Consider the following 11,927-nt stretch of genomic DNA (forward strand, 5'->3'; position numbering starts at 1 on the left):
TCCTCTGACACTCCAATGGGTTCTTTCTCTTCTTTCACTATAACATCCTCCTCCTCTTCTTTCAATCTTATGGCCTCCTCTTCCTCCTCTTTAATTCTGGAAGCTTCTACCTCCTCTTCTTCCAATGTGACAGCCTCTATCCCCTCTTCATCTTTCACTCTAAAAGGTTCTTTCTCGTCTTTCACTGTAACATTATTCTCCTCTTCTTCCAATGTGATACTGATAGCCTCCTCATCCTCCTCTTTCATTCTGAAAGCTTCTTCCTCTCCTTTTACTAAAACATGCTCCTCTTCTTCGTTCACGGCAATATTCATCCCCAGAGCTTCTTTCTCCGTCCTGTAGACCTCCTCTTCTTTAGCAGAGGGGTAGTAGGTTAGTGAGCTCATGGTCAAGGATGTTAGCTAGCTAGTTAGTTAGTTGCACATTTATCTTCTGCACATCCTACCATTCCAGTGTTTAATTGCTATATTGTAATTACTTTGCCACCATGGCCTATTTATTGCCTTACCTCTCTTATCCTACCTCACTTGCACATGCTGTATATAGATTTTTCTACTGTATTATTGATTGAACTGTTCACAAAGAAAAAATTTTACTTGAGAGAGGAGTATCCCATAGCCAGATAGCATTCGCTATAAATTATCGTTCAGTTTGGTCCCTATGACGAGGTTCTAATCTCGTTCCTGGTACTTCATAGTACAAAAAAACCAACTCATCCAATGGCATATATCAATTGTTAACTCTAGATACTCCCATCTAAAGTAAAGCCCCTCTTGACCACACTCCTGGACAAGCTCACTGAGGGGAGTGAGCCTCTAGGTCATACACTATCCCAGGATAAGTGCAACATCAGAGAGGACATACAATGGTTCCAGACACTGCCATACACCTCCCCTCAATGCCAAAGGAGGGAGTGACTTGCGCACAGACATTGTGGAGACAAGTAATTGGTTCCCCATTAATCACGCCATAGGTGGCTCAGTTGGTAGAGCATGGTGTTTGCAACGCCAGGGTTGTGGGTTCGATACCCACGGGGGACCAGTACGGAGATAAAATGTATGAAATGTAAGCATTCAGTACTGTAAGTCACTCTGGATAAGAGCGTCTGCTAAATGACTAAAATGTAAAAATGAAGACAATGTTCCATTCTGTCCTCTTCCCTTTCTGATATTCTGCATAGCACCAGGGACATATGAAAGACAAGCCTGACCTCTCCCCTCTCTGGGCCCCAGGTGACTGAGCCCCAGCTGAGGGAGAAGTGCAACTGCCAACACCAGAGTCCAAAGGGATACATTCTGTTGTGTCTTTGGCTATGCCGGATTAAGTGATATGACATGCTATTCTATAAAATCCTTTCTCTGTAATTAATATCACCTGACTCGCTAATCATGTAAATGTAATTAACTAGAAAGTCGGGACACCACGGAAGAGTGTTTATAGAGCTGTTATCTTACGAATAAACTCTTAAAGACTTTAATATTTTACATCGATAGCCGTCAATATTAATCCTCATTTTATTTTCAGTCTCATAATGAAAGTTGTAAATTCTTGGTTTTCTTCACGAACCCTGGCTAACAAGTTGAATCAGCAATCCAAAATTGGGTTTAATTATTTATTTACTAAATACCCAACTAATCACACAGAATTACATATACACAGAATACAAATGATGTCATACAGAAAACGTCCCTGGTGGACGGAGCCGACATGGCGGCTTGTTACACAAAGAAAGGGGATTGGGCTTGAATGAAAGAGCGGGAAGACTGAGGAACACAGAAACAGCTATGCTATCGTAAATACAGAATTTTATGCATTCTAAATTACCACCCATTTGGAAAAGGAAAATGCAATAAATATTTACTCTGAGCTGCGCTTCGGTAGATTGGTCGTAGATGCTGGCCGGGTTGGACAACCGATCTTCCTGTCCTCAGAAGAATGTCAATGGTGTTAAAGTGGATACGTTGTAGTATCTTTGTCTGTGGTAGACTGGATCCGTCGTCCGTCCTTTCCTAGCCCACGTCTACAGCGGCCGCTGCTAACTCAACGGCTAGGAAGTATCACTTCAGTAGTGAATAAGTTCAAAGTTCATACCATTCACAACCAAAGCTCACGCCGAGGTTGGCTTAGTTCTGTACTTGACATGTGTGTCCTTGTAACGCAGAGGCTGCAGACCTCACGTAGTGGAACCCACTGGTTACATTGTGTCATTGTCTTATATAGTGGCGAGGGGAGGAGGGTGTGTTTCATCGTTTATAACCCCTGTCTCTTCACAGGGGCGGGCCACTGATCAAGCAGGGCACTTTCCTTATGAAAACCCAATTCTCTCAATTGGAAGCTAAAATTACATTTAATCTCCTAATAAACTATTTCAATATCAAACATTTCAATTGCATAACAATTCCATGTGACACTGATAACTAGAGGGTGTATACTTTCCCAGGTACAGTTTATGTCGTCCTGTCATCAGTCATAATGTCTCAGATGACAACCGAACTGACATCCATACTCATTAAGTTCCAAAGCATATTTCCAGCTGGTTTTATTACCAAAATATGGTTCCTTTTCCCCATTTGTTTGATGTTCCCAGACTCTCTATATTCAACAAAGGCTATTCAACAGTCCTTCAGTATGGTCGGAAAGAGAGGGGAAGGGAGAAAGGTATTTATGGGGGGGTCATAAACCTTACCCACAGGCCAAGGTCATGATAATTCTAATGACAAGTATCTCACATAAGCATATTATACAAATAAAAGATCTTAATTAACTATGTTACCCTACTAATTCTGATTCATCCGCCACATCTAAAAATATTTTCATTATTATTCTCACAATGTCAGACAGACATTCTCAACAGATATTTCCCCATTCTACGCTTGACAAGAAGTTCCCTCAGTCCACCACGTGGCACTGTGCTTACACATGGTAACGGCTGTGCGTTTAATTTACCCTCTCTCTCTCAAGCAAACGTTCATGTCGATAAATCTCACGCTTTGCGTGGAAATTATCCCACGCATTTGGTTTTACGCACAGATTTGTATAAACGAGGCCCCAGATCTGAATCACATCCGTGACCTATTGCGAGATCTGAAAACAGCAGTTGGTGGAGGGCAACTTAATAGACTAGAGTCCTGTCCAAGGGAAGAACTTGTACATCAAGCTGCCTCACACTACAGACACAGGAGATAGGCTCCTGTTACTATGAGCTGTTCAGCCTCTGACCGCAAGGTACTACAGAGGGTAGTGCATACGGCCCAGTACATCACTGGGGCTAAGCTGCCTGCCATCCAGGACCTCTACACCAGGTGGTGTCAGGAAGGCCCTAAAAATTGTCAAAGACCCCAGCCACCCCAGTCATAGAATGTTCTCTCTACTACCGCATGGCAAGCGGTACCAGAGCGCCAAGTCTAGGACCAAAAGGCTTCTCAAAAGTTTTTACCCCCAAGCCATAAGACTCCTGAACAAGTAATCAAATGGCTACCTGGACTATTTGCATTGTCCCGCCCCCCCCAACCCCTCTTTTACGCTGCTGCTACTCTCTGTTTATCATATATGCATAGTCACTTTAACTATACGTTCATGTACATACTACCTCAATTAGCCCGACTAACCGGTGCCCCCGCACATTGGCTACCCGGACTATCTGCATTGTGTCCCGCCACCCACCAACCCCTCTTTTACGCTACTGCTACTCTCTGTTCATCATATAAGCATAGTCACTTTAACCATATCTACATGTACATACTACCTCAATCAGCCTGACTAACCGGTGTGTGTATGTAGCCTCATTACTGTTATAGCCTCGCCACTGTTATTTTTCACTGTCTTTTTACTGTTGTTTTTATTTCTTTACTTATCTATTGTTCACCTAATACCTATTTTTTACTTAAAATCGCACTGTTGGTTAGGGCCTGTAAGTAAGCATTTCACAGTAAGGTAAACTTTGATTTGATTTGTTCTGGATCATACAAGACAAGGCTCCTGTTTCTAAGAGCTGTTCTGGGCTCGTGCAAGGCTACTTACTTATATAATAATTTACATTTTGCAAATAATATAATGAACAACATCATAGGGTTGACATTTGCATCCAATCAATCGAATAAGAAAAAAAAAACATATTTTAAAATATTTTATCTGATTTTAGACATGATCATGTCTCCAGATGAAAAAACATCCACAAAAGTAAAACTATGTTTTTTTATGATTTCATATAAACAATATGATTTCATTTGGCAAGAACAAAAACACACATTCTCAGTCAAAAACATAAGTCAGAACACAGCCTCTCTATTCTCTCATGTGATTTCAGGTCCTCTGACTGGGAAAATGTCTTTCCACAATGAGAGCAGTGGTATGTCTTCTCCTCCTGTGTATGTACCCTCTGATGTGATTTCAGGTTCCCTAACTGAGTAAAACTCTTTCCACAGTGGGAGCATTGGTAGGGCTTTTCTCCTGTGTGCGTCCTCTCATGCTTTGTCAGGCCTTCTAACCACCTAAAACTCTTTCCACAGTGGGAACAGTCGTAGGGCTTTTCTCCTGTGTGTATTCTCTCATGTGACTTCTGGCTCCCTAAACAGGTAAAAGTCATTCCACAGTGGGAGCAGTGATAAGGCTTCTCTCCAGAGTGTATTCTCTTATGTATTTTCAGGCTCCCTAACTGAGTAAAACTTTTTCCACACTGGGAACATTGGAAAGGCTTTTCTCCTGTGTGCGTCCTCTCATGCCTTTTCAGGCCTTCTAACCACCTAAAACTCTTTCCACAGTGGGAACAGTCGTAGGGCTTTTCTCCTGTGTGTATTCTCTCATGTAACTTCTGGCTCCCTAAACAGATAAAAGTCATTCCACAGTGGGAGCAGTGATAAGGCTTCTCTCCAGAGTGTATTCTCTTATGTCTTTTCAGGCTCCCTAACTGACTAAAACTGTTTCCACACTGGGAACATTGGAAAGGCTTTTCTCCTGTGTGTGTCCTCTTATGCTCTTTTAGTTTTCGTAACTTAGTAAAACTCTTTCCGCAGTAGGAGCAGTGATGTCGTTTGGCTGGTTTGGGCGTCTCTGGGTCTGGTTCCCCTGAAGGACTCTTCCTGCTGTCAGAGGGAGAGTCTGGTCTCTCTCCTGCCAAAGACAAACAGATTATTTTGTTAAACAGAGGCCTGAATGAAACCTCCACATGATAAAACTGTCTTCCTATGAGGTTTAATCTAGACTACATCCCTCAATAACCCAAGGTCAGTTTTCACAACATTACATCATTAAACGTAAACTTGGTGAGATTTTAAAAACAAATAATGTAGAGCTCCCAAATCTAATCTTGTTCTCATGGGTGTCATGTTTTGGTCGAAAAATTTACTAAAATGGTCATAAAATGTACATTTCGACTTCCAAATCGAACTGCAAAGATGGTTGGAGGTCCACACATCAGAGAATGTTGGACTTGAATGGGAATATCTGCTGTTTTAAATTATACAGTCAATCCTCCATAAGAAACCTGTTGAAATCATAAAAATAAACAGAATAGAGAGGACCATTTATGTTGACATTCAACGGTTGGACGGACCGGCGGCCATCTTTGTGGTAGTAATTAGAAGTTAAAATGTAAATGTCATTACAATTTCAATGATGTACTGCAGTAGTCTGAAGCAGAGGTGCAAAGCACTTAACTAAAAATACTTTTAAGTACTACCTAAGTACTTTCCCTTGACATCCAAAAGTACTCGTTACATTTTGAATGTTAGCATGACAGAAAAATGGTCCAATTCACACACTTATCAAGAAAACATCCCTGATCATCCTTACTGCATCTGATCTGACAAATACATTGTTTGTAAATTACGTCTGAGTGTTGGAGTGGACCCTGGCTATCCATAAAATAATAAAACAAGAAAATTGTGCGGTCAGGTATGCTTAATATAAGGAATGTGAAATGATTTATACTTTAACTTTTTATACTTAAAGGTATATTTTAGGAATTACATTTACATTTGATACTTTAGTATATTTAAAACCAAATACTTTTAGACTTTTACTCAAGTAGTATTTTACTCGGTGACTTTCACTTGAGTCATTTTCTATTAAGGTATCTTTACTTTTACTCAAGTATGACAGTTGGGTACTTTTTCTACCACTGGTCTGAAAGGACAGGTCCATTCTATGAATTCTATGTGTATAATTGAAATGACACCCACCCTGTATTCAACCGATGGCAGGCAAGACCCAAAAACCTCAGATGATGTAAAGTAGAGTCTAAACTACAACATGTGCAAACATGGAGTTTGCACGTTTTTAGATAATTGACATTAAAAAGGTTAAAAATGTAATAATTATTTTTTGGACGGGGGGGGATTATAAAACAGTTTTAAAAACCCTTTTTGTAAGCTTTTAAATGATACCAAACTCAACCGTTTGTCTATTCCAGTGACTAAAACATGGATGTCTCATGTTATGGTGGGGAATACATAATGAGTCAACTTTAAAATGTTTTTAAAAATTGAACCTTTATTTAACTAGGCAAGTCAGTTAAGAACAAATTCTTATTTTTAATGCCGGCCTAGGAACAGTGGGTTAAGTACCTTGTTCAGGGGCAGAACGACAGATTTTCACCTTGTCAGCTCGGGGATTCGATCTTGCAACCTTTTGGTTACGAGTCCAACGCTCTAACCACTAGGCTGCCTGCCGCTACCTGCCGCCCCCACATCTCCTGAATGTTTTGCCATTCAGGTCCACAAAGTCACTTTCTGACCACTTCTTCCATGGGCAAACATCTATGGACACTCTATGGATACTCTATGGACACTCAAAAGGGATGCTGTCAAAAAAGTGATTGAATTGAAATGGATTTATCCTCTATATCTACAACAGGGCTAGGCTACATCCTCTATATCTACAACAGGGCTAGGCTACATCCTCTATATTTACAACAGGGCTAGGCTACATCCTCTACATCTACAACAGGGCTAGGCTACATCCTCTACATCTACAACAGGGCTAGGCTACATCCTCTACATCTACAACAGGGCTAGGCTACATCCTCTACATCTACAACAGGGCTAGGCTACATCCTCTATATCTACAACAGGGCTAGGCTACATCTTCTATATCTACAACAGGGCTAGGCTACAACCAGAACGTATTAAACTGAGACCTCATTAAAAGATGCCAAAAAATAAAAGTTGTCAATTTCTACTTATAAAACGGGTCATATCATTAAAAAGTACCTAGAGTCCGTGTGAATTGTTTGAAGAGTAGGCTATATCATTACAAATGATATGTCTAAAAATGAGCTGGAACAGAAAGGCTACTTTTGAGATATTAATATATAAAAATACATCTCATAATCTAGACTCTATATATTAGAGCACACTATAAGGAACATAAGGAACATAATGACTCCAAGATAATCTAGACTCTATATATTAGAGCACACTATAAGGAACATAATGACTCCAAGATAATCTAGACTCTATATATTAGAGCACACTATAAGGAACATAATGACTCCAAGATAATCTAGACTCTATATATTAGAGCACACTATAAGGAACATAATGACTCCAAGATAATCTAGACTCTATATATTAGAGCACACTATAAGGAACATAATGACTCCAAGATAATCTAGAATCTATATATTAGAGCACAATGTAAGAAGTATAATGACAACAAGATGATGTCTGTATCATGTTCACAGATCATAGGTCTGACAGTATAATGACTAAATGTTGTCTGTATCATGTAGGGGTCAGAGGTCATGGGGTCTGACAGTATAATGACTAGATGTTGTCTGTATCATGTAGGGGTCAGAGGTCATGGGGTCTGACAGTATAATGACTAGATGTTGTCTGTATCATGTAGGGGTCAGAGGTCATGGGGTCTGACAGTATAATGACTAGATGTTGTCTGTATCATGTAGGGGTCAGAGGTCATGGGGTCTGACAGTATAATGACTAGATGTTGTCTGTATCATGTTCACAGATCATAGGTCTGACAGTATAATGACTACATGTTGTCTGTATCATGTAGGGGTCAGAGGTCATGGGGTCTGACAGTATAATGACTAGATGGCTGTATCATGTAGGGGTCAGAGGTCATGGGGTCTGACAGTATAATGACTAGATGTTGTCTGTATCATGTAGGGGTCAGATGTCATGGGGTCTGACAGTATAATGACTAGATGTCTGTATCATGTAGGGGTCAGAGGTCACGGGGTCTGACAGTATAATGACTAGATGTCTGTATCATGTAGGGGTCAGAGGTCACGGGGTCTGACAGTATAATGACTAGATGTCTGTATCATGTAGGGGTCAGAGGTCACGGGGTCTGACAGTATAATGACTAGATGTCTGTATCATGTAGGGTTCAGAGGTCATGGGGTCTGACAGTATAATGACTAGATGATGTCTGTTTCATGTAGGGTTCAGAGGTCATGGGGTCTGACAGTATAATGACTAGATGATGTCTGTATCATGTAAGGTTTAGAGGTCACGGGGTCTGACAGGAGGCATGTACAGGTCTAAAAGGTCCTATAAATGCCCTTTTATCATGGTTTTCTCAAACATGGTTTGTGTTACAAATGTAAAAAACATATCGAACATACTTCCTCCAATGAGGTTTCTATGAGAGAATTGCCAAAACAATATATTCTGAGATACGAAAAATATTATCGGCCCACGTTGGCATGGAATCGCGCTCCAGTGTAATGCAACGTAATTTGAGTCATGATAAGAGCAAGTCCATTCTGTGAGACATTAAAGATGGGATTTTGCGTGTAAATCCATTGTTAACGTGTTGTTGGTGACCCGCTCTTTGGTGGTATACACATCTTAGTTTTATCAATTCCTACATTAAACAACATATTCAAGCATAAACATTCAGTCGAACTTCGCTTTAAAACCACGCATTTTAAGACAGTACTTACTGGTCTTAATCAGATCTCCTGTCTCCTCCTCCTCTTTCAATGTGACAGTCATCTCCCCCTCCTCCTCTTTCACTCCAAAAACTGCATCATCCGCAGTCTCTTCCTCCTCTTCTTTAACTGTAACATCCTCCTCCTCTTTCACTCTGAACGCGTCTTCCTCTTCTTTCACTGAAACGTCTTTCTCTTCTTCTTTCACTGTAACAGCCTCACCCTCTACTTGTTGTTGTATTGTAACAGCCTCCTCTTCCTCCTCCTCTTCAACGAGAGTTTCTTTCTCCGTCCAGCAGGCCTCCTCTTCTTTAGCAGGAGGAGAGTAGCTTAGTGAGCTCATGGTCGGAGATGTTAGCTAGCTAGCTGGCGTTCGTTAGCCTAGTAATAGGCTAATTTATCAAGCCAGCTAACTAACAACGTATATATGAAATGAAATGGGGAAACTAGCTAGCTATTAGACATACGAATTTTTAAAACACAGATGCAACTATACAACGATTTTTGTCTATAAAGGTAGTGAGGTGTCTGACTAGCTGTTGTTGTTGAAGAAACGTCCCGTCCACTAGATTATACGTCACACAGGCAGCGTCGCCTGAAAGACGCACACATCGCCGTCAGCTGACTGGAGTGGGAAACGCAGTTGAGATCAATGTTTGTTTTATTTCCAGACAAAAAAGCTCATATTTTTCATTTCTTTCATCACATAATAATAAAATAATGGGCGGCAAGTAGCCTAACGATTAGAGCGGTTTCAATACCAGAGCTGAACAGGAAAACATCTGAAAGATTTGTTGATGTGTCCTTGAGCAAGGCACTTAACACTAATTTGCTCCAGGGACGCTGTACTACTGTGGCTGACCCTGTAAAACAACACATTACACTGCACCTATCATACTACTATGACTGACCCTGTACAACAACACATTACACTGCACCTATCATACTACTATGACTGACCCTGTACAACAACACATTACACTGCACCTATATGGTGTTTTTGTATATTATTAGGAGATGTCCAAAGGAAAGCTTGTGTTGATTGATTAGTGCAGATTTGTAATGAGTATCAGTTTAAAGCATATCACCAGACTGCATACAAAATAGGCACTGCACGCAAGTTATACTAATCTCACTGCAAATGGTGAGGGGGACCCCAGAATAATAATTTCTGTTGTAAAGAAATTAGTTCAACCACCACATTCACATTGACAACCCCAACTTCTGTCTCTGAAATGATCCATAATATGAGGTCAACTACCTGTCCCTGGGACCCTGTTCCCACAGGACTCATAATAGTTATCATGTTGATGTCATATTGACAGAGTTGTTGTGAAGATGGGGAGGGGGTATGTCTGTTATAAAAAGATGTCCTGTGTTTATGACACAACAAAATCAACTGTACTAGTTGTTCAGGCTGTGGTCCGGTCCCGTCTTGATTACTGTCTGGTAACAGGGTGAGGTGCAGCAAAGAAAGACCTAGCAAAGCTAGCCTGTAGGCTGTAGCCTGTAGGCTGTAGCCTGTAGGCTGTAGGCTGTAGGCTGTAGCCTGTAGGCTGTAGGCTGTAGCCTGTAGGCTGTAGCCTGTAGGCTGTAGCCTGAAGGCTGTAGCCTGTAGGCTGTAGCCTGCGGGTACCTTTCATGAATAGTGTCACGTTCTGACATGTAAGGGGTTATCTGTTATTGTAGTTTGGTCAGGACGTGGCAGGGGGGTATTTGTTTTATGTGGTTCGGGTGTGTGTTTATGTAGAGGGGTGTTTGATTTATGTATTCCGGGGTTTTGGTCTATGTTAGTGTATTTTCTATGTTCCAGTCTAGTCTTTTAGGTTCTTATGGAACCTGAAAGACCATGAAAAAGACATATAAATACACAGGAGGAGAAGACATACCACTGTTCTAATTGTGGAGAGACATTTTCCCAGTCAGAGGACCTGCAATCACATGAGAAAATAGAGAGGCTGTGTTCTGACACGTTTTTGACTGAAATAGTGTTTACATTTCTTGTTTATATAAGAGAATGTTTTTCAAAAGATTTGCCCTCTTTTACATTTATAAAATGTGCATCTTTATGAACTTTGCCTGGATAAAAGTAAGTAAGTTACCTTGGCCTTGCCTGGTGTGAACCTTTCTGTAGCATAAGACAGCTTAATGTACAAGTCCCCGTGGACAGGACGCTTAGCCCCAATCTATTTTCTTAAAGCTGAGTGCCAAGCAGACGCACCTGGTCCCCATTTTTAAAGTCTTTGGTATGACTCAGGCGGGGAACCAACTACCAACCTTCCAATCTCAGGGAGGACACTAACCACAAGGGCAATGAGTTGATTGTGATTAAAATAAAATTGTAATTAAAATAAAATGTTTTTGGATACAAGTATAAACCCTTTGATGTTCATTAAATGTTTTGGATATATTTTTTAAATGTAAATGATTAAATAGATGAATAGAATGTGCATTTCTTCATTCTAACCTTGAAACATCTTGAATTTTGTCTGTGTTACATTGAGTTAATTTGTGTACTAGTCATCAAGCTAAATCAGTATTATTAAAACATCACTACCTCATGAATGTTCCCATCAGTATTATTAAAACACTCACTACCTCATGAATGTTCCCATCAGTATTTTTAAAACATTCACTACATCATGAATGTTCCCATCAGTATTATTAAAACACTCACTACCTCATGAATGTTCCCATCAGTATTATTAAAACACTCACTACCTCATGAATGTTCCCATCAGTATTATTAAAACACTCACTACCTCATGAATGTTCCCATCAGTATTATTAAAACACTCACTACCTCATGGCTGTTCCCATCAGTATTATTAAAACATTCACTACATCATGGCTGTTCCCATCAGTATTACTAAAACACTACCTCATGAATGTTCCCATCAGTATTATTAAAACACTCACTACCTCATGAATGTTCCCATCAGTATTATTAAAACACTCACTACCTCATGAATGTTCCCATCAGTATTATTAAAACACTCACTACCTCATGAATGTTCCCATCAGTATTATT

The 11,927-nt window shown here is 40.3% G+C and overlaps 1 protein-coding gene across 1 annotated transcript; it reads right to left on the minus strand.

The window, feature by feature from the left end:
* Positions 1 to 1,598: 1,598 nt before the first annotated feature.
* LOC123732454 (uncharacterized) lies at positions 1,599 to 9,457 on the minus strand. Its single transcript, XM_045711599.2, has 2 exons — positions 8,909 to 9,457; positions 1,599 to 5,109 (listed from the first exon to the last, which is right to left on the minus strand). Exons 1-2 carry the CDS (start codon positions 9,237 to 9,239, stop codon positions 4,256 to 4,258), a joined length of 1,185 nt encoding a protein of 394 aa, XP_045567555.2. The 5' UTR covers positions 9,240 to 9,457; the 3' UTR covers positions 1,599 to 4,255.
* Between the last annotated feature and the right edge of the window lie 2,470 nt (positions 9,458 to 11,927).

The sequence above is a fragment of the Salmo salar genome, chromosome 02, assembly GCF_965601325.2.
Source record: "Salmo salar chromosome 02, fSalSal1, whole genome shotgun sequence".
Taxonomy (NCBI): Eukaryota; Metazoa; Chordata; class Actinopteri; order Salmoniformes; family Salmonidae; genus Salmo; species Salmo salar.

Coding starts and splice junctions, on each gene's coding strand:
- LOC123732454 (XM_045711599.2), bottom strand. CDS start 9,239: ATGAGCTCACTAAGCTACTCTCCTCCTGCTAAAGAAGAGGAGGCCTGC. Junction 5,110..8,908: donor AGGAGATCTGATTAAGACCA/GTAAGTACTGTC, acceptor TGTCTTTGGCAG/GAGAGAGACCAGACTCTCCC.